This window comes from Coptis chinensis, chromosome 9 (assembly GCF_015680905.1).
Source record: "Coptis chinensis isolate HL-2020 chromosome 9, ASM1568090v1, whole genome shotgun sequence".
Lineage (NCBI taxonomy): Eukaryota > Viridiplantae > Streptophyta > Magnoliopsida > Ranunculales > Ranunculaceae > Coptis > Coptis chinensis.
The window spans coordinates 51141229-51165642 of NC_141464.1; the positions used below are offsets into that span (position 1 = coordinate 51141229).

The 24414-nt window shown below is 36.4% G+C and overlaps 1 protein-coding gene across 1 annotated transcript; it reads right to left on the minus strand.

The window, feature by feature from the left end:
• Positions 1-23285: 23285 nt before the first annotated feature.
• Positions 23286-23951, minus strand: LOC147476550 (uncharacterized). Its single transcript, XM_086585761.1, has 2 exons — positions 23673-23951; positions 23286-23495 (listed from the first exon to the last, which is right to left on the minus strand). The coding sequence occupies exons 1-2, from the start codon at positions 23949-23951 to the stop codon at positions 23286-23288; spliced, it is 489 nt and encodes a 162-aa protein (XP_086441887.1).
• Between the last annotated feature and the right edge of the window lie 463 nt (positions 23952-24414).

A 24414-nucleotide genomic window follows, 5' to 3' on the forward strand; every position in this document is an offset into this window, starting at 1 on the left:
TCGTATCTGGGAACTGTTTCATCATTTCAAATACATTTACATCAATAGAAAGATGGCCAAAAGACATGAACATCGAACCATCGCGGCAGTTTATAAGCGCGTTGGCAGTTGCCAAGAAAAGATGCCCTAAAATGATCGGAATAGAGTCGTTAGCGACTTATGTATCGAGAATAACAAAATCAGCAGGATAGTAGAAATCCTAAACCTTAACAAACACGTTTTCAACCACACCCTTAGGATACTTAATAGATCGATCAGCTAATTGCAACGTCATTTTAGTAGGTTGCATCTCCTGTAGACCTATTTGTTTATATAAATAATAAAGAAGTAAGTTAACACTCGCCCCCAGGTCTAATAACACGGTCGTCGTGTGGGAATTTCCTAAGTTGCATTGTACAGTAGGACGACCAGGGTCCTTGTACTTAACGATTCCATTATGTTCGGATAAAGTTGGAAATTGTTCAATTAGAAAGGCGTCTTTTGGAATATTTGTTTTACGCCTAATAGTGCACAACTCTTTAAAAAACTTGGCATGGTGAGGTAACTTTTTAATCACTTCAAGAAAGGGTAGGTTTATCGTTAGATTCTTAAAAACTTCCCTAATCTCATCAAAATTTGTATCCTTGGTTAACATGGCTAATCTCTGGGGAAACGGTGGTTTCTCTCTATATTTAGTATATGAATCAACAGGATGTTTAACCTTGGCTTTTTGTTTCTTAGGTTGTGGTTTAACTTACCTCTGGGGTGGGTAGTACCATTGTCACCAAGGCTGATGCGGGTTTCGGTATACTTGAAAAAAACTTAGCATGTTTTTAAACGGAACGTCTGGGGAAAAAAACGGAAAAAAGCGTAAAAAAAGCGTGGGGCATAAAAACGGGTTTAAAACGGTAAAAGCGGGTTTAAAACGATAATATCACGATAATATCGTAAAAGAAACGGTAAAAATGATAAATAATATAATAGATAAGGAGTTTGATTTTCTATAAAAGTGGGAAAAAAAAAATAGACACATAAAATAAAAATAATAATAATACAAATGAAAGAAAATTCAAATACATGAAAGTATCAAATTATCATTACTCATCCAAATACTAGAAGTTTTAGATTGGCCAAAACACTATTCAAAATAAGATACGACTAATTACCAACCATAATGGCATAATTAAGTACTAGAAATAAGTTTAACTTTAAAAATTTTAATTAATTATTAATAGTTAAAGCAAAATAGAACGGTCTCAATAAGTCAATCTAACGCCCACTCTTCAAAAAAGGTAAACTCCAAAACCCTTTTCTTTTCTAGGTTTTAAAGCGGAGATTTTCAAAATTAGGGTTTTAAACGTTTTAAAACGCTTAAAACGGGTTTAAATCGTTTAAAAGCGGGTTTAAAACGCGTTTAAAACGCATTTTGTTGAAAAACTTCGGGTTTTTGGAACCGACGCCTTTCAATATCCGGGTTTTAAACGGTATTTGGTGACAATGGTTACTACTTCGGTATCTAGTAAAATATCAGGTGTAGGGACTACTGGTGGGGTAACTACATGTATAGTTACGGCGTTATCAACCACTCTGCAAGAACGGATAATGGTGATGGCATTTAGCTCACCTACGTTTCCATTTTCATTACTAGTATTATCATTTACCTCAAAGGCTGTTTTTGGTGTTTTAGGGTTAGATATCGCTTGACCTGGAAACACACCTTTTGGTTGTACTTTCATTCTCTTGGGCTAACTGCTGTAAGGAAAGTTGGATAGACTGTAAAATTTGTTGTTGGGTTTGCATAAAGGCATCAAAACGATCCGGTTGTGGAGGAATGGTTGTTACAGGTTGTGTGACAGGAACTATGTTACATTGATTATTAATGGGTGGATTGTGATAGTTATTATTTGCCAGAACGATACCTCTATTAGCATTATAATTATTATTGTTATAATTATTATAATTCTCTTGTCCTTATCCTTATCCTTGTCGTGGTGGAGTTTGGTTGCAATTGTTTGCTGGCATAACATTTTGATTATTATACTCTGGAGATATAACTTGTTAATTATTTTTCCAACTGAAGTTGGGATTTTGTCTCCAAGGGGCGTTAGGAATAGGATAGCTATTAATGGAGCAAATATTATCTGGTTGTGATGGTTGTTGGTCATAGGTGAGAGGACAATAGGAGTCGGGATGCTTAGGACTCAAAAAGAAATTACATGAAATAGAGTTGACATTCATGACGAGGATAGGATTTTGTTGCACAGAAATAGCTTCTACCTTTTTAGTGAGAGATTCGATTAACGTTTTAAGCTCAGGATTGGATTTAACCTCAAACATACTGGTAGCTTTAACTGTTGCAGAAGAACTAGCGGAACGGAGGATATCATCGCTACCCCCACAGTTATTATTACGCTTTGTTTGATCTTCTAAAAACCTATAAGCCTCTGAGGCTCCTTTACTGAGGAAACTACCCTCATTCATTATATCAAGGACCTCTTTGTGATGGTGTAAAAGTCCCTTGAAAAAGGCACGAACTAACGTGTCTTTCATAAGGTTATGGTGTGGACACTCTATAAGAAGATTAGTGAAACAATTCCAGGCCTCTGGAAAGGATTCATGAGGATTCTGGCAGAAAAAATGAATTTTGGAAAGCATTTCATCAGTCTTTAATGGTGCGTAAAACTGTTCCATAAACAATTGAACAAGTTTTGCCCATGAGTTCACAGAATTAGGTGCTTGGGCAGTTAACCAAGACGCCGCCTTATCGGTTAAGGTGAAAGGAAACACCCTCAGTTTAATTTGTTCCGCACCTACTGTAGGATGATGGAATGTGGTAAGAACTTGTTCAATCCTACGTATATGTTGATAAGGTTTTTCATGGTCTAACTCATGAAAAACTGGTAACAAATTAAATATATTCGGGGGGATTCGAAAATCCCCCACTGGGTCTGCAAAAACGATGCAAGATTTCGTGCTATCGTTCAGGGCTTTGTAAAATTTAGAGAGAGGAGTCTCTCTTTCTTCAACCATTATTTCAAGTGTAATGTGTGGTATACTAGATAGATGTGTGTTGACGTTCACGATAAATTACGTTAGTCGTTTTTTTTCTTCCTGACCTTAATCTCATGCAAGGCTAAGTCCAATATTAAAGAAACACGACAATAGTCAAAACAACCCTGATATGCTAGTATAAATCCTCTAACAGGAGATGTGAGGATTGGAAGAAAGAAGTACCTGAATGCCTCCTTGCTTCGCTTATGAATAGCGTCTTGTATACGCGAGCTTAATGTATTTAACAAGTTAGAAACACTGAATAACTTGAGGAAATGGAAATTTGGACTAACCTGTGAAAATCGGGCTGTTCAGAAGAGGGCACGTGGTGCGCTCATATTTTTCCTTTCAAGGGCGCGGGTCGCGCTCTTGCTTGACTCGAAGTCCAGGCACTTTAGCGCATGGTGCGCTCTGAATTTGCCTAGGAAGGGTGCAGGGTGCGCTCTTGCCTTGGACGATGTCTAGTCACTTCAGCGCGGGGTGCGCTCTGAATTTGCCTTGGATGGACGCAGGGCGCACTCGTGCCTTGGATGATGTCCAAGCGCTACAAGCGCAGGGTGCGCTTTGAATTTAGGCCAATGAGGCGCGGGGCGCACTCAGTGTATCTCTGCGAAAAAAAATCAATTTTGAAGCAAACAACCATAGTTAGAACCAAACAATGGTGGGTGGGTTTAATGAGACTTTGGTAGGATTAACAATACTAATGGAAATGAAACTAAACACAACTAAGATGGTAGCGGCGCCATTTGATAAAAGGTAAAAACGATAGTTTTACCTACGAATAAGTGGTGAAACTCAACTGTAAGTAAAACTAAGGCTATTTTGTGCATAATTATCAAAGATTCTACTCTCGTTATCAATGTAATATGTTTGGAGTAGAGAATCCGTTCCACTCCTAGTTTGTTTAGATGTGAAGTTTCCTAGTTCATGTAAGCTAACAAAGTCGTGAGAGTAATGGAATTGAATTTTAACTACGATGGTGAATCAATGATCAAGATGATATAAATCAAACTACGGAAATACTAACTTGACAATATGGGGAGGAATTAGGGGGATTTGATTCCATCTTAATTCGACTTAATAAACTAACATAGAACACGTTGTAATCCTAATCTTTACGTTTTCACGTAAAAGTTGGGTATTTCTAATCCCTAATTATTCATGGTAATCTCTACAAACTAATAACTAGCATGTGAAGCAATCAAACTCATTCTCATGATGAACTAATTACTTTCTAGAATATAATAGAACATTACAACCAATTTTACGCTAATACAATCAAGTTTCATCAAGGTTTCCTCAAACCCCTCCAATGGAGGTTTTAGCCTTGAATTATTACACTATCATTTCTAACACAAGAACAAATAGAACAAGTCATTATTGAATAAGCAATAAACTTTATTAATCTAATTGAACAAGAGGATAATTATTCAAAATGAATTAAAACCGAATTTAAAACTAATTTAGAACTAAGATTATGAATAACTAATTATCAATTTAAGACAAACTAAATCTATAAATTAAATATTGAATTAGAAACTAAACTTGAAATGAAAAACTAATCTTTATTATAAAATTAAATCTGATTCTAAATAAAATTCATTTCTTGCTCTAAAAACTAATTATTGGAATGTATAAACTAATTTATCTATCTAAAAAACTAATTTTATGAAATAGAACTAAGTAAAAACTAACTAACTTAAGAGCTAAGTCTTTGTCTCTTCATATAGAAGAGACTAGATCTACAATTTCGTGCATGGGCTGAGGACCCATATTTTGGGCCGAAAAATCGAGCCCAAAATAACCTTATTACTTCAGTCCACAAAGGGGTTTTCAACTGGAAATGACTTTAATAGCCCTTTTTGTCTACTTTTGCTCCTCTGATTGGGTCAAGGCTTGGACCATTAGAAATCTCGTTCCGAGCCAGTCGTTTTGACATAAGGTAGGCCCGATTCCAAGGTCTGAGTCCAAATATACAGCCTTCGAAAGTTCTGCTGACTTTTATGTGCTATTTCTATCCGCGTTGACTTTGACTTTTCAGCTTTGACCGGGCTTTTTCTCCTTGAATCTTGGCCTTTAATCATAGAACTTCTTAGCAACCAACCTTTGCTCGTTTATCTCACAAAAGGGACGCATTCTGCACATATTCGACTCCAAGGCCTGAAATACAAAAGAATACGATAACAGTACTAACTCTTACTTATTAATCACATAATTGGTCTAAAAGTAATATTGGTAAGGGGTTAAAACTACAGTTTTGGGCTCTTATCAACCTCTCATATACAACATAGCACATAGAGAATAATTTAGTAGTTAGGTTTAATTTAGCTAATTAGTTTTGTAGTTATCCTCCATTAGACCTTGCAATAAAAAACTTTAGTTATTATTCAATTCTCTTCTTTATTTTTATGTTTTTAATTAATCATTTAATTAGTTTTAATTCGATGACACAATGCTAAACCCTCATATAGAAGGGGCTTTATAAAGCCACGTGAGGATGATTGATAGTTAACCTAGTGGTCGTTAATTAGTTAAAGTGCTTCAAGTTTATCGTTGGGAGAGTTTAGTGATAAATCTCACAACGGTGAACTAGAGATTAGAAACCTCATCAAAGAGATTTATGGGGGTACTAATCTCTCATGCTAGTAAGGCTATAATTAGAGATAATCATAGGTTTGCTAGGGATCAAAACAAGCAATTCGATGACTAAATTAATAGTCATTCGAATTGCGTGGTAATTACCCATCCCTATTATCTTTCTCATATCATAAATTCACTGTTTAGCATATTTAATTTATTGTTTTCACCGCACAATATTACTCTCACCATTAGTGAATAGTTTAGCTTAGTCTAGATTTACTATTAAGTACGTAAGAAGCAAGAGCGGATCGAACACGATTACTTTCCTCTGTCCTATGATATTTGAGAGTACAATAAGAATTTTGATGCATGAATAAGTAGTTCAAACAACTGTTTTTTTTATTAGTTATCATCTCCCAACTATCGGGTAGAGAGTTTATTAGTAACAAAGCCTCAACTTTGTCACCCATATGAATCTTCATCAAATGCAGTTGATTAATGGTATTTTGTACGTCATTAATATGCTCAGACATTGAAGAACCTTCTTTGTACTTTGAGTTAGCAAACTTCTTAATGAGTAACACTTTGTTGCCTGCAGACTTTCTCTCATAGAGGTCTTCGAGTTTCTTCTACAAGCCAAAAACGGTAGTCTCTTGGGATACATGGTGGAAGACACTATTGTTAATCCACTGTCGAATATACCCAATAACTTTTCTATAACACCCCGTGTTTTACTTTTACTTTTCCTATACTAAGAATAATAAGAATAATAAGAATAATGATAATAGGTTAAACTAAATATAGGATAACTATCAGTTAGGGATAAAAGTCCCGTAAGTAAATAGATAAGTTTTAGCCTTGTTTTTCGGTGAGGTTTTTAAAACTAAAAGGGGGATTCTCACGTAGAGTTTTTTTGGGGAAAAAACACAGAAAAACTTTTATACAGAAAAAAGAAAGGGTTTTATTGAAAGAAGAAAATGAAAAAAATTCTGGTAGCTGGTTGATAGTCGAAGCGCGCTAAAAGTGAGTAGATATATTATGTTTTTATAAAGTTCTCGTTGTTTATTGTAGATTGCATGACGATGAACCAATATGATTTTTATTGTTCATATACTGTTGTAGGAGTCTAATTTAGACTGTATACTATTTAGCGTTAACTTCGTATACAACTTTGAATAACCATCTGTCTCCGGAAAACTTAAAACGAGGGTATTAAATTGATGTTGGCTGCTGTAAATATAGTGGTCGACTTATGTATTGGCTACGCGCTTTCGCGGTTTTGCCAAAATAACCAACTCGCACTGTTTTGTTTTGTGTGAATGCGATTTTTTTGGTTGAATTTGCTGTGATGCTATACTGTGGATTTGATGTTGATTATTAAGGATTGATTGGGTGTGTGAGTGTTGTAGAGTGAGGGGAAGGCGCTGTTGAAGCTTTAAAAAGGGCTGTAATAGCGTCGAGACCAATTGGTGAAGAGTGAGGATGTTTGGGGTTTGATTAAAGTTAGGTTTTTGGTAGAGATCAAAAGTGGAAACCAATTAGTGGTGGTTGGAGGTTACAGTGGTGCAGGTGAAGCTCTGAGCAGCCATTAATGGCGTCGATTGCAAGTTTCACAGTATAAAAAAATCGAGAGTTGATGGTATAGGTAGGTGGGGTTTTTCGTGGGGATGAAAACCGCTGGGTTCATTTTGGTTATAGATGGCCGGTGGTGGCTGCATAGGTGGTGGAGTCGTTGGTGAAGGGAGGAGGAAGAAGGAGAAGAAAACGCACTGTTGTTTCTTTTTAGCTGGGCTTGGGCTTGGGCTTGGGCCGGCAGGTGGGTTGAGATGTTTTAAACTTTAGAATTTCATATTTGGATTTTAGTTTTAGACTTTGGGCTTTTGGGTTATAAGAGTTTGAAATTTGGTTGGTTGCTTTGTTGACTGGTTGGTTATTTATTGTTGACTTTTGGCAGGTTGACTTTGATTGTTGACCAGGGTTGACTTTGACCAGTTGACCCAATTTGACCTTTTAACTCGGATTATGATTTGGGCTATTAGGATAGGTCTAGGGCTATTAGCATGCTTGGTTTTAGGCTAAGACTTTTTATATATATGTGTAATGCGTGTATTAACTATTATGTGATATGTCAGCTTTTATGGTATACAACGCTATGACACTTAGACATCGATATATTAATAATGCGTAAACAATAATACCAGAAACAAGATACTATTCGTTCTCTGAAATAATATATGCAATAAAGTTCTATAATGCGTAAACAATTTACTGCACCTTTGTAGATCTCTCCACACATCAAGTTTTGAAAATGAGTTTTATGACTGAAGATGTCATGTGATATGTGCGCATTTATTGAATGTGTTATAAATGGCCCGTTAGCGTTATAATTGGGTATTCATTGACTGTGCTATGAATGACCCGGGTATTCAGTGAACGTGTCATGAATGACTAGATTGTTTGGACTGCCCTAGAGAGGAACTAAGGTATTCGCCTTGCGGGTTAGTTGTATTCCTTGATTGTACGGGTGTGTTTGGGCTTACTTTTGAATACCTATAGGATATCTACATATGTTATATAGAAGTTCTAACTTTCTTTTTTGCGGGAGGGGTAGGACTTAATAACATTTTGTCTTGAGGGGCGATGGTCTACCCTTATCAAACATTGGATATCGGTAAGTTTTAATTCAATGACTTAGTTATTAAAACAAGTTATTATAACGAGTTAATAAAATGGAAGTCTTGCTTGGGAAGAAACTATGCCGGTTGAAATGACAGAACTACTTGTCTTCCAAGCTGAGAATGATTAAGTTATGGAAAAATATAAAGTGATTGTTTGGATAATTAAAGTATGATGATGGTTATATATGGTTAATCTACTCATACCAGCAAATTCCATTTTGCTGACCCATGTTTGCTTTGTTTTGGCAACGTGGGTGTGTTCTTGGGAACATAGGTGGAAGGCAGTGGAATCACGGTGTTTGATTTGGATTTGTTTCTGGAGCAGTCTGGGAGTTTATTTTTAATAGGTCTGATCTTTTTGGAAGTATGTAATAACGTAGTTGCATATTCATATGACATGAGAACACAATGTTGAAGACCTATTATTCTTAGAGTTTTATATGATGATTTTTGAACGGAAGATAGTCTTTTAATAAAGTGATGGTTGGGAAATTTTGGAGATATTTTGTTGTTAAGTTGATTCTTTATGATGTGGATTTTAGGTTTTGACATGTGTTGTATCCACCCCGTCATAGCCTGGGTTTTTAGACAATTGAACCGAGTGATGTTTGAGATATTTATATTTCAAATATTCACTTTGTAATTGTTTAGAAATTCGGGCTGTGACATATTCACAGAGAGGAAAGGGAGAAGAGAAGTTTCTTGTTATAGATCTTGCTGACAACAGAAAAGGAAGATTTTTTTAGTAGCTGGTTCATAGTCGAAGCGCGCTAAAGGTGAGTAGATATATTATGTTTTTAAAAAGTTCTCGCTGTTTACTGTAGATTGCATGAGGATGAACCAAAATGATTTTTACTGTTCATATACTGTTGTAGGAGTCTAATTTAGACTGTATACTATTTAGCATTAACTTCGTATACAACTTTGAATAACCATCTGCCTCCGGAAAACTTAAAACGAGGCTATTAAATTGATGTTGGCTGCTGTAAAAACAGTGGTCGACTTATGTATTGGCTACGCGGTTTCGCGGTTTCGCCAAAAGAACCAACTCGCACTGTTTTGTTTTGTGTGAATGCGATTTTTTTGGTATCAGAGCTTCACCTGCACCACTGTAACCTCCAACCACCACCAATCGGTTTCCACTTTTGATCTCCACCAAAAACCTAACTTTAATCAAACCCCAAACATCCTCACTCCTCACTAATTGGTCTCGACGCCATTACAGCCCTTTTTAAAGCTTCAACAGCGCCTTTCCCTCACTCTACAGCACTCACACACCCAATCAATCCTTAATAATCAACATCAAATCCACAGTATAACATCACAGCAAATTCAACCAAAAAAATCGCATTCACACAAAACAAAACAGTGTGAGTTGGTTCTTTTTAAAGCTAAAATGGCCAGAGTTAATACATAAGTCGACCACTGTTTTTACAGCAGCCAACATCAATTTAATACCCTCGTTTTAAGTTTTCCGGAGACAGATGGTTATTCAAAGTTGTATACAAAGTTAACGCTAAATAGTTTACAGTCTAAATTAGACTCCTACAACATTATATGAACAGTAAAAATCATATTGGTTCATCCTCATGCAATCTACAGTAAACAACGAGAACTTTATAAAAACATAATATATCTACTCACCTTTAGCGCGCTCCGACTATCAACCAGCTACCAGAAAAATCTTCATTTTCTTCTTTCAATAAAACCCTTTCTTTTTTCTGTATAAAAGTTTTTTTGTGTTTTTTCCCCAAAAAAACTCTACGTGAGAATCCCCCTTTCAGTTTTAAAAACCTCACCGAAAAACAAGGCTAAAACTTATCTATTTACTTACGGGACTTTTATCCTTAACTGATAGTTATCCTATATTTAGTTTAACCTATTATCATTATTCTTATTATTCTTATTATTATTAGTATAGGAAAAGTAAAAGTAAAACACGGGGTGTTATAATATACACACCTTAAAAGGATCTCGTCCCGAGATTCAAGGTAGAGTGTAAATTAACCAAACAAACAGTACGTTAAGCAATAGATATTTATAAGGTATAAAGTTGACAGACTATATCCCAACAACTAAACTTTAAGTAATAATGTAGAACATGTCAGCAGGGAGATTAAATTAAACACATCATTTACAGCTTGCACCCAATGATCATAGTAAACCAATATCAAAATTGGGACATACGTGTATACGCAAGTATACACACCTTAAAAGGAATACACATATATAATATCATATAGATAGGCATACTAATATGTTCACTATCACATAGGATCAAACACCTACAATGTGATGCATGCACATTGGCTCACACACCAACGATGTGCAAGTATACACTGGTTCACACACCAACGATGCATACAAGCTCTCTACCATCACATAGGATCAAACACCAACGATGTGTGGTATGCACACTGGATCACACTCCAACGGTGTACATATATACACTGGATCAAACTCCAATGATGCATACAGAGAGATGTTATGTATGTTGGATCACACACCAACGATATACATAACTTGGACAATATCAACAATTCCAAATCCAACCTTTACCAAAAGGGTTTCTTTATTCCTTGGATAATTCCAATTTACTCAAATATGAAATTTCTTCTTTCGCCAATATTTACTTAAAACATCACTCGGTTCAATTGTCTAAAAATTCGGGCTGTGACATTTTTGGTATCAGAGCCAGGTTATGACGGGGTGGATACAACACATGTCAAAACCTAAAACCCACATCATAAAGAATCAACTTAACAACAAAATATCTCCAAAATTTCTCAACCATCACTTTATTAAAAGACTATCTTCCGTTCAAAAATCATCATATAAAACTCTAAGAATAATAGGTCTTCAACATCGTGTTCTCATGTTATATGAATATGCAACTACATTATTACATACTTCCAAAAAGATCAGACCTATTAAAAATAAACTCCCGGACTGCTCCAGAAACAAATCCAAATCAAACGCCGCGAGTCCACTGCCTTCCACCTATGTTCCCAAGAACACACCCACGTTACCAAAACAAAGCAAACATGGGTCAACAAAATGGAATTTGTTGGTATGAGTAGATTAACCATATATAACCATCATCATACTTTAATTATCCAAACAATCACTTTATATTTTTCCATAACTTAATCATTCTCACCTTGGAAGATAGGTAGTTCCGTCATTTCAACCGGCATAGTTTCTTCCCAAGCAAGACTTCCATTTTATTAACTCATTATAATAACTTTTTTTAATAACGAAGTCATTGAATTAAAACTTACCGATATCCAATGTTGTATAAGGGTAGGACCGCGTCCCTGCACAAAATGTTATTAAGTCCTACCCTCTTGCAAAAGAAAGTTAGAACTTCTATATAACATATGTAGATATCCTATAGGTATTCAAAAGTAAGCCCAAACACACCCGTACAATCAAGGAATACAACTAACCCGCAAGGCAAATACCTTAGTTCCTCTCTAGGGCAGTCCAAACAATCTAGTCATTCATGACACGTTCACTGAATACCCGGGTCATTCATGGCACAGTCAATGAATACCCAATTATAACGCTAACGGGCCATTTATGACACATTCAATAAATGCCTACCTATCACATGACATCTTCAGTCATAAAACTCATTTTCAAAACTTGATGCGTGGAGAGATATACAAAGGTGCGGTAAATTGTTTACGCATTATAGAACTTTATTGCATATATTATTTTAGAGAACGAAGAGTATCTTGTTTCTGGTATTATTGTTTACGCATTATTAATATATCGATGTCTAAGTGTCATAGCGTTGTATACCACAAAAGCTGACATATCACATAATAGTTAATACACGTACACACATATATATAAAAGTCTTAGCCTAAAACCAAGCATGCTAATAGCCCTAGACCTATCCTAATAGCCCAAATCATAATCCGAGTTAAAAGGTCAAATTGGGTCAACTGGTCAAAGTCAACCCTGGTCAATGATCCAAAGTCAACACCGCCAAAAAGTCAACAAGATCAACCGGCCCGGTCAGCAAAGTGATCAACCGACCCCAAACTCTTATAACCCAAAAGCCCAAAGTCAAAGGCCCAAAGTCTAAAACTAAAATCCAAATATGAAATTCTAAAGTTTAAAACATCTCAACCCACCTGCCGGCCCAAGCCCAAGCCCAAGCCCAGCTAAAAAGAAACAACAGTGCGTTTTCTTCTCCTTCTTCCTCCTCCCTTCACCAACGACTCCACCACCTATGCAACCACCACCGGCCATCTATAACCAAAATGAACCCAGTGGTTTTCATCCCCACGAAAAACCTCACCTACCTATACCATCAACTCTAGATTCCTTTATATTATGAAACTTGCGATCGACGCCATTAATGGCTGCTCAGAGCTTCACCTGCACCACTGTAACCTCCAACCACCACCAATCGGTTTCCACTTTTGATCTCCACCAAAAACCTAACTTTAATCAAACCCCAAACATCCTCACTCCTCACCAATTGGTCTCGACGCCATTACAGCCCTTTTTAAAGCTTCAACAGCGCCTTTCCCTCACTCTACAACACTCACACACCCAATCAATCCTTAATAATCAACATCAAATCCATAGTATAACATCACAGCAAATTCAACCAAAAAAATCGCATTCACACAAAACAAAACAGTGCGAGTTGGTTCTTTTTTTGGCGAAAAAAAGGCAGCGTATTAATACATAAGTCGACCAAGCTTGTTTTCAAAGAGCCAACATCAATTTAATACCCTCGTTTTAAGTTTTCCGGAGACAGATGGTTATTCAAAGTTGTATAAGAAGTTAACGCTAAATATTTTACAGTCTAAATTAGACTCCTACAACAGTATATGAACAGTAAAGATCATATTGGTTCATCCTCATGCAATCTATAGTAAACAACGAGAACTTTATAAAAACATAATATATCTACTCACCTTTAGCGCGCTCCGACTATCAACCAGCTACCAGAAAAATCTTCCTTTTCTTCTTTCAATAAAACCCTTTCTTTTTTCTGTATAAAAGTTTTTCTATGTTTTTTCCCCAAAAAAACTCTACGTGAGAATCCCCCTTTCAGTTTTAAAAACCTCACCGAAAAACAAGGCTAAAACTTATCTATTTACTTACGGGACTTTTATCCTTAACTGATAGTTATCCTATATTTAGTTTAACCTATTATCATTATTCTTATTATTCTTATTATTATTAGTATAGGAAAAGTAAAAGTAAAAGACGGGGTGTTATAATATACACACCTTAAAAGGATCTCGTCCCGAGATTCAAGGTAGAGTGTAGATTAACCAAACAAACAGTACGTCAAACAATAAATATTTATAAGGTATAAAGTTGACAGACTATATCCCAACAACTAAACTTTAAGTAATAATGTAGAACATGTCAGCAGGGAGATTAAATTAAACACATCATTTACAGCTTCCACCCAATGATCATAGTAAACCAATATCATAATTGAGACATACGTGTATACGCAAGTATACACACCTTAAAAGGAATACACATATACAATATCATATAGATAGGCATACTAATATGTCCACTATCACATAGGATCAAACACCTACAATGTGATGCATGCACACTGGCTCACACACCAACGATATGCAAGTATACACTGGTTCACACACCAACGATGCATACAAGCTCTCTACCATCACATAGGATCAAACACCAACGATGTGTGGTATGTACACTGGATCACACTCCAACGGTGTACAGGTATACACTGGATCAACTCCAACGATGCATATAGAGAGATGTTATGTATATTGGATCACACACCAACGATATACATAACTTGGACAATATCAACAATTCCAAATCCAACATTTATCAAAAGGGTTTCTTTATTCATTGGATAATTCCAATTTACTCAAATATGAAATTTTAAAATAACAATTTCTTCTTTAGCCAATACTTACTTAAAATAGAAAACTCTGTTAGGAAAACAACACTATAACATGCTTAACAATTTCAATTATAAATTTCATAAGAGCTAACCGTTAAAACAACCAGCATTTTATTTTCATAATCACACGATAATTTCTTACATGCTAAGTACCAATAAAGGAACTAGTAAACAACAAATTCAAACATACTTAACATTAACCAGTGCAGTTCTTAGCATAGTGTCCCAACTGTCCACATTTATAACATTTGCCCACTAGTTCATTTGGTTTAGAACATCTTCGAATAGTATGCCCAACTTCCCCGCAGTTCAAACAATTACCATCAAATTTCTTTAGCGAAGTACTAACGTCCTTATTCACATGCTTACTTGTTTGCCTATTATATGGGTGATGCTGACTTTTTCTCTGCCCTTAACGTGGTTGACTAGAAATAAGGTGTAAGCTGACTTGTTTTGGGGCATTCTCTTTAATCTTCTCATCTTTGGGTTTATTATCCAATTGTTCATATCTTAATGCCAAATCTAACACGCGATCGAAAGTTTTTGAATCAAAGGGTATCAAATAACTCGATAGATATGGCTCTAGTACACGGATGAACTTCTGGTTCTTCTTTACTTGGGTATCCACTAGATAAGGAGCATACCTCGATAGTTCATTGAACTTAGTCACGTACTCCGTAACAGTTTTCCCTCCTTGGGTCAGATTAAAGAATTTCTCAGTTAATTGCTCCTTAACAGCATTAGGAACAAACCTTTCCTCAAATCTTACCTGGAAATCCTCCCAAGTCATAGTTCACACATCCACATTATCCTTGATAAACCTCCACCAAAATAAAGCTGACCCCTCCAACTGGTGAGAAGCCAACTCTTGCTTCTGCACCTCAGTGAGTTGCATCTTAGCAAATACGGACTCACACATAGTAACCCATTTCTCAGCATCAATGGCCCCTTTCTCTCCCTTGAACTTCTGACCTCCTAAAGTTGCAAAATCCTTGTTTCTCCTAGCAAAAGGATCCCCTAAATTAGCATGTTGACCCCTCTGAATAGTTTGCACCAACTGAGTTAATATTGATCCTAAATCAGCAGATATGGTATTACTTCCAGTACCAGTAACGTCATTGTCATCTCCAGCCATCACCTTAAAACAAAACGGACTTCTATTAGTACTCCAAACATCTTAAACTCAAACACACCCATTCACCACATTCCGAGGATCACCTAGACCTTCCAAATCTAGGCTAATCTAAGCTCTGATACCAAAAATGTCACAGCCTGAATTTTTAGACAATTGAACCGAGTGATATTTGAGATATTTATATTTCAAATATTCACTTTGTAATTGTTTAGAAATTCGGACTGTGACATTTTCTGTCAAGCTTGCTCCACTCAGCCACGACTATTGCATCTGGTTTTACTTATCCATTCTCAATGGGTTGTGCCAAGTCCTTGCAATAAAACAAGTCTTCCATCTTGGCTTTCCAAATAGTATAGTTATCTATATTTAGACTACTCATGTGAGTGTTTATAGAATGATTCATCTTCAACAAGTTATTTCAACTCAAACCTCCTTTTAGGAATTTTATCAAACACCTTCCGAGCAAAGTTTGGAACAATAATCTTTGTGATTAATCTAACCACAGCTCCGATATCACTTGTTGGGGAAAACAATACCAATCGATCCCCACTAAGATAGCTTGCACTTGGACAATCTACTACTCTAATATAAAAATCTAAACTTTCACTACAATCCAACCACAACCTAAGCTATTGGAATTAACTATCACAAACAAGCCATAACAATGTAAAGTAACTTACCACAATGAGATACAAGATATAACGTGGTTCGGCTAATCATGCTTACTTTCACAAGAGCAAATCCTTTTATAAGTGTAGGAAGGAAGATTACAATCACTTCTCTCAAGTCTCTCCAAACTTACTAGATCTCCCTTCTCTCCTTACAAGCTTTTTCTCTTTGCAAGGGTTTTCTCTCAATTTTGGCTGCTCTCAAAATTAGTTTCTCTCTAAGACTTGTCTTTCTAAAAAGACTTAACTTCTTATTTATTTATACTCTTCTGAAATTTCGTGGAAAATTGAAATTCCGAACACACGATCTGAGGCAAGGTATGTAAGCGCAGGCAAAGCAAGGCCAACTTGAGCACGCCAAGCCTCATACATCCCATCTTCCAGTAACTTTGCTTCACGAAAAAGAGAGAAAAAACACTCTTATTTTTCTAGGCAAGGGCGCGGGCACCCTTTGGAACATGCATATGAGGGCACGCACATGCCTTTTTCTCTTCACACGAATAATACTGTTGTTAGCATCCTGGAGAATTCTTTTGTTCAAGACTAGGGCGCGTGCGCCCCTTCTCTAAGGCAAAATAGGGCGCGTGAGCCCCTTCACCTCTTCAAAGTTAGTATCCAACTTTTGACACATTGTGAGGGACTACACCCAATAGATACTGAGGGAAGAAAGATGGAGGAGTTGGTAAGTGATAACCCGATGAAATTGAATATAATTCTACTCCGAATATATGATAAAATCTAAACGGAAGAAAAACTAAAACTTTATTGTAACAGTTCTTATCAAAGATTTCTACTCTCGATACTATTGAAATAGAGTTGGAATAGAAGATTCGTTCTACTCCTAGTTCTTTAGCATTCAAGTTTTCTACGACTATCAATCCTACCAAAGTCAAATGAGAGTTTTACGAATTATACTACGATGCAATTTATACTAACAAGATAATGGAATTATAATGATTCAACTACGAAATGCTACGGAATATTAAAGTTTGAATCTAGAATAAGAATTAGAGGGGAATTGAATCCACCTTGAATCCAACTTAATAAACTAGCATAGATTGTTGTAATCCAATTCTTACATTCTTATGGTAAGAATTGGTCATTCTAATCCCTAATTATACATAGCATCTCTACCAATTCATAACTAGTATGTGAGGAAGTCCAACCCATTCTCATGGCGAATCAACGACCTTCTAGAGTGGAATAGACTCTTATAACGATTTTACACTACACAATCAAGTTTTCATCAAGGTTTCATCAAACCCCTCTAATGGAGGTTTAGCCTGGATTCATCAAACTATCATTTCCATATGAATTAAAAATAGACATCATAAAAAGATTGGAACTTTGCTTATTTAAACTCAAATGGAAACTACTCATGCAATAATTGATTTAAACTAATAATAACAAATAAGTAAATCTAATAATTGAAGCTAGTAATTAATGGAAAATGAAATTAGATTATCAAGAACTAAATATTTTATTGATCTAACAACTAAATGACAATCATTCAATACTGAAATTAAAACAAGAATAACAACTAATTAATTAATTGAAAAACTAGATCTAGAACTAAGCTTTAATGGCTACTTTCTATCCTAACCTAATTGATACTTCAAAGCTAAGTCTTGTGTGTGGAAATGGAGGAGACCAGATCCACATTTTCATACATGGGCTAAGGGTCCATGTTCTGGGCCGGAAAATCGAGCCCAAAGCCTAATTTCTTCAGTCCATAGGGCCCTTTTCAACAAGCTTTGACTTCAACAGGATTTTTGTCAACTTATGCTCCTCTGATTGGGTCAAAGTTTGGACCATTAGAAAGCTCTTTCCGAGCCGGTCGTTTTGACATAAGGTACGCCTAATTCCGAGGCCTGAGTCCAAAGATACGGTCTTTGGAAGTTCTGCTGACTTTTGTGTGCTGTTTATGCCCACATTGACTCTGACTTTTCAGCTTCTGACCGGGCTTTACAAAGGCTTTCTCTCCTTGAATCTTGGCCTTTAATCACAGAACTTCTTAGCAACCAACCCTTGCTCCTTTATATCGCCAGAGTGGCACATTTCTATATATAATTGACTTCAATGCCTGAAATACATAAAAACACGTAATTAGCATTAACTCTTATTTATTACTCGCATAATTGGTCTAAAAGTATTATTGTTAAGGGGTTAAAACTACAGTTTTGGGCTCTTATCAGTAAGTCTTGATCTATCATATAGTAGTACTGACATTTTTGTTCGAAACAAAGTGTTATTATTCCAAGTATTTATTATTTCATTTTTCAGTGTTCAAACAAGTGACACTCTAGATGTAATCCAGGTAGCAGATAAAAGTGTGTCTGAACAACTTAAGAATGGCAACTCTTACAATCTTAAATCTTCATTTTACTGAAAAACCAAATACATGTTTCCAAAATAAGCAAAGACGTAGTCATCACTTGTCTAAGTTGAAAGTATGAGGCTTGACTTGGATTGGAAGACCTTTTGCTGGTGCAGGTATTGGATAAACAATAATCTTCTCGCCCAGAAGCACTTCTTCCCACTTGAATGTGGTCACTACATTGTGCATGAAAACTAATATTTCTAATCGATCATACTCTAGTCCTGGACACAGTGGCGGAGCTTGGAATTTTCTCCAGGGGGGTAGTGCCGAAGTGACTAGTGATGATATTTCGACAAATTAGTAAAAAGAACACTAGTAAGTAAGAGCTTATACAGTATAATCAACACTTTATTAGAAAGAATTACCCAAAAAATGAAAATAATGAGTATTAATTGTTAATAATTCAAATAAACACAAAATAAATATATAAATAAAAATTATTTCTCAACTCTATTAACCTAACAATTCCGGTATGCTTCGACGTGATCAGTGATGTCAATGTAATCAGGTGATAAGGTGAGAACCAAAATTTAGCATGGGCTTGGGTTGTGTGGTTAACAATTTGGTAAGTGTGCTTAGGTCACGCGTTTAACTGGAATTGCACCTCCCTTCATATGTTTGATGTTTCCTGCTATCAAAACATAGAAGAGAGTTTCGGCATTACTGAAACTAGAATGGTACACGTGCTACACACATTTTTATTATAACCAATAACTTTATTACACGTGCCCATTAAAAGCAACAACTTGTTTTCCTTTTGTACATTTTTTTTCTCTCTCCCCAAATCCTGCCATTTCTCTCTCTGTCCCGTACTCTATTTCTGTTTCATGGACCCTACACATGAATGAAAAAAACAAAAAAAATATATATCAGAACAAATATATACAGCACGTGTCATGAAATTATGGAAGAGCAGAACTACAGAACCGATAGACAGCTCCATCGGCTCACTCACCCATGCCACTTATAATTAGTAGAGAATTGAACAAGTGTGCCAGAAGTACAGTTCTGTTCACAATTCTCAGTCTCAGCATTTGACAAGTGCTCAACTCTAAAACTCTAAAAGTTATCTGTTTTTAGGAGAATGAGAATAGGTAGGGCTCAACTAACAGTTGTTTTTGAAATCTGTTGGCTAATTGCATGTAGTACTACTATTTTTTTTTAGGTTGTCTAACCAGAGGATGTCCTCATAGGGATGAGGTCTGCGACTGTTGGATGTGTGATCCAACGGTCTAGAAATACAACATCCTCTCATCTTCTCTCTCATTCTTTTTGTTCTTGATTTTAAGACCATTGGATCACACATCCAACAGTCCGTGGACCCTCATCCCTATGAGGATATCCTCATGGTAGCTAGAGCCTTTTTTTTAGTCCGTTCAGGAGCCAGCCCTGGACACATACGCGGTCCTCCTCCAAACAGTACATATGTGTAAGGAGTTGGTCCTTTTCCTTCGAACCTTGAAGGATCAAATTTCTCAAGATCTGGGAAGTATTTTGCATTTTTGTGTATAGAGGCATACAACTAGCTCTCCAGAATAAATGTAACAAGTTATAGTCAAATACATTTTACTAAAAAGCTACCTAGCTAATAAAACATTTTACTAATACGTACCTTCCACCCTTTTGGGATTGAAAATCCTTCATAAGTGTGGAGTATGTTTTCGCTTCCTTAAAGGCTCCGGGAGAGGGATGCCTGAGCCTCATCACTTCTGTGGGCGATCAGGTGTGATTGATTGAATATATCTCTTATACTTGAAGATTTAATTGAGAATTGATATGAAATGAACACAGTTCTATTGATTGATGAAGTTGGTTACATACTCTCTTTCTTTTCTCTTTCTTTCTCTCTGGTTTACAATAATTTTGTGGGGGAGAAGATAATGAATCTTCTTTCTCCTAAATCCATATTTATATAGTCTTTCCAAATAGCTTTGATCCAATCACCTCATGACGCGTGTCCATTCCTCCTCTTCTTCTCCTTCTTCCTCATTCTTTCCTGCATATCTCTGTAACAAAGGAACTTAAAAGCAAGATACCGACAATCATGTCATTATCTCAAGTTAGTCACAAAATTATGGGCTAAAATATCGGGTTGACAATATTTGCCCACGATATCGCCCCCTCTTGAAACTTTCAAATTTTGAACTTGAAAATTTGAATGTTTCGAGAATCAACCGCGAAAATCAAAATTTGATACGAAAATAAAAAATTTTAAAATTCAAAAACTCAATCGGTTACTGTTGGGAATGAAAAGTCGGGCCCAATTCGCAAATATAAAAAGAACTCACTGTCCCTTTCTCTCTCTTAAATTATTTGCAAACTAAACACATAAACCCCACCGCCATTAATGAATACTCAAAAAACTTCGCTTTGGATTATCTTACGGGTACCTTTCACCAAATTCGAATGTATCAACCTCTTCTGCACATTCAAAAGGTTAGTAACAATCAAAACTTTAATATGCATCTAGGTAGTGATAAATCACTTCCATCTTTACTTGTTTATACTCAACTATTGTGTCTGTTCTTATTCTCTTCCTTAAATTAAAGCGGCTAAGGTTAGGGTTAGGGTTAAGGGTTGAACTCGAATATTTTATATTTATTACTGTTATAATACTTAGATTTTTGAATTATATACTTTGATCTGTTTTAGTATGGCTAGGAGAAAAACTTTTGTTAATTTTAAGAGAACTATGTCGAAGCATTCCTAGTTTCGATGTCAAGATCGTATGCTCTTGATGCCAAACATACCATTACGAACACCATCACCACCGCCATGAAATTTTGACATGTGCATAATAAATAATATAATATATAATTGCATTGAGTATAGTGATAGCAATGTCGATAGAGGATATGATGTTAATAATAAATTTGTTGTTTCTAGTGATACCAATATGTCCAGTGAAGACACCGAGTCTGATGTTTGAGTTATCTCATCCGCATCAGCCTCGACATCCCAAAGGTGCGTTCAGAATGAACAATCCTGGGAACCTTCTTACATTGCAGAAGGCTTGCCATGCCATCATTTCGAGACCAATAAGATGTTGAGGAATAAATACCAAGATTTACGATATTTATATCGATATTGCTCTTGGAAATTTCAATTTCGTTATTGAATGCATAACTTCGAAAATACCCCATGACAATTAGCATATTCTTTTTTGATAAAATGCTTTCAAATTGCTTACATTTTGAGGCTTTGCTAATACTTCACCTTCTACAGTTTTCAAGTAATAAACTCCATTAAAATCTACTTTATGAATGATGTAAGGCCCTTCCCAGCTTGCTGCTAGTTTACCTGCCCCTTTCTCTTTAGTTACTTAAGTGACCATTTTCAAGACCAAATCACCTTCCTGAAAACGTCTTTCTCTTACTTTATTATTGAAAGTTTTTCTGAGCTGCCGATGGTATGTGTCGAGCTTTAATCTTGCTTGATCTTTTTTTCCTCGAGATTGAGGACTTCTGCTGCCATTACTTCATCATTTTGGCCATTCATTAAGACTTCGGTTCTGGATGTCGATACCACCATTTCTGATGGAGTTACTGCTTCCATGCCATAAGCTAGTGTGAAAGGAGATTCACCAGTGGTAGTTCATGGTGTCATTCTATAAGCCCATAGAATGTCGTTTAGTTCATCCACCCAAAGACCTTTCTTGTCTTCCAGTCTCTTTTTCATATTATCCATTATTGTTTTGTTTATTGCTTCTGCTTGGCCATTTCCTTGTGCATAATATGGTGTCGATGTGAAATGTTTCACCTTATATGATTCTAAACAGGCTCTAACTTTTCCGCCCTCGAATTGGGGACCATTATCTGATATAATAGCATGAGGCAAACCATATCGACATATTACTCTTTCGAACAGAAAATGTATGACATCTTCTTCCTTCACATGCTACAATGCTATGGCTTCCACCCAGGCCTTTTGTAGCATGAACCTTCTTTTGCCCCGACCAGGCACCAAAGGCCCTACGATATCCATGCCCCATAATGCAAATGGCCATGGATTCGATACGCAGTGCAGCTCTTCTGCATGCACATGAATAACTTTCCCATGTTTTTGGCACTGAACGCATTGCTAGGCATATCTAAGACAGTCTCTTTGCATTTGTGGCCAAAAATAACCCTGTCGCATTATTTTGTTTGCCAGTGATCTCCCAGCTGAGTGGTTACCACATTCTTCTTCATGCAATTTTGCAATAATCAAGTGAGCCTCGTCTGAAGATATGCACTTCAAATGTGGTCCACCAGGGTTTTTCCGATACAGCTCATTATCAACCAGGACATATCTGTGGGATCCTGATTTAACCCTTCTTGCTTTATTTTTGTCCTCAGGTACTTTAACATCGAAAAGAAACAATATGTATGCTTACATCCATGACGCCCCCAGCGTGTCGATTTCCATAACTTCAGATTCATCGATATCGATGCTTGGCCTCTGTTGAACTCCGATGTACAAGGTGCGACCCTCGGTATTTTTCAACATTACTGCAACATAAGCCAGAGCATCGGCATGCCTGTTTTCATTTTTGTTGAGGCGTTGAAGCCTTATCTTATTAAAATCTCTGAGCTTGGTTTTTATAAAACTCAAGTAATCCACCATGTTTTCACACTTTGCTGAATATCCTCCATTGATTTGGCTGACGACCAGTTGGGAATCACTAAAGATTGATAGGTCTTTTATTTTGAGAGATTTGGCCATTTCCATCCCCGCTATCAATGCCTCATATTCTGCCTCATTGTTAGAGGCATGGAAACCCGAGGTGATCGCTGTTTCGAGCCTTTGATTTACATGTGTGACTAATACTACTCCGATGCCGCATCCCTTACTCCCTGATGATCCATCGACAAATAGTTTCTAACCATTTGTTCCAGCCCATGGATCATCTATCAATAATATCCTCAGGCTCTTGTAGCATAGAAAATTCCTCTTCTTCCATTCCCCAATTTGCATCTTCACATGGAAAATTTGCAAGGAAATCTGCCAGCACTTGACTCTTTTTCGATACCCTGTTTCGGTATTCGACATCGAATTTGTTAATCAGTACTGACCACTTCGACATTCTCCCTGACTTAGCTGTTTTGGCTAAAGTCTGTTTAAGTGGAAGATTTGTCATAACAATCACAAATTTTGCCTAAAAATAAGGTTTTAGCCTCTGAGAAGAGAACAACAGTGCAAGAGCATATTTTTCAAGCATCGAATATCGTGTCTCCACCTCAAGCATCATTTTGCTCTGAAAATATACTGGTCTTTCGACACCATTTTATACCTTTACCAATACTGAGATTATTGCGAATTCCGATACCGCCAAATAGAGAAGTAAGCTTTCACCCTCATCTGGTTTTGTCAGTGTTAGTATTTCTTGCAAATATTTCTTTAACTCGGAAAACGCATCTTCACACTCTTCATTCCAAGAGAATTTAGTGTTTTTCTTTAGCAACTTGAAAAGTGGCTTACATCGATCTGATGTTCGTGAGATGAATATGTTGAGCGTAGCTATTCTTCCTGTTAGCCTTTGTATTTGCTTCCTCGATGCTGGTGATGGCATCTACTGGATTGCGCGTATCTATTCTAGATTAGCATCGATACCTCACTTGGTAACAATGTAACCCAAAAAAATTCCTGATCCCACACCAAATAATGTGCATTTTTCAGGGTTGAGTTTCATGTTAAACTCCCTCAATATCTGAAATACGGTATCGAGATCTTTCACGTGGTCAACTGCTTTTTTAGACTTTATAACCATGTCGTCAATATACCCCTCGACGATTCGTTTTATGAGCTTTTTGAACATTTTTTCTACTAATCGTTGATAAGTAGCTCCCGCATTCTTTAACCCGAAAGGCATTCTGATGAAGCAATATAAGCCTCCATCTATGACGAACGCCATTTTTAATTGATCTAAGATGGCCATTAGAATATGAAAATATCCAGAATACCCATTGCAGAAGCTAATTAATTTGAATTCCGCTGTTTGATCCACTAGTTCATCTATTCTCGGCATCGGATAG

Excerpts from the sequence above, each read along its gene's own strand:
- LOC147476550 (XM_086585761.1), bottom strand. The coding sequence starts at position 23,951 with ATGCCATCACCAGCATCGAGGAAGCAAATACAAAGGCTAACAGGAAGA. Across the intron at positions 23,496-23,672 it reads TAATCTCAGTATTGGTAAAG|ACTTTAGCCAAAACAGCTAA; the intron begins GTATAAAATGGT and ends CCACTTAAACAG.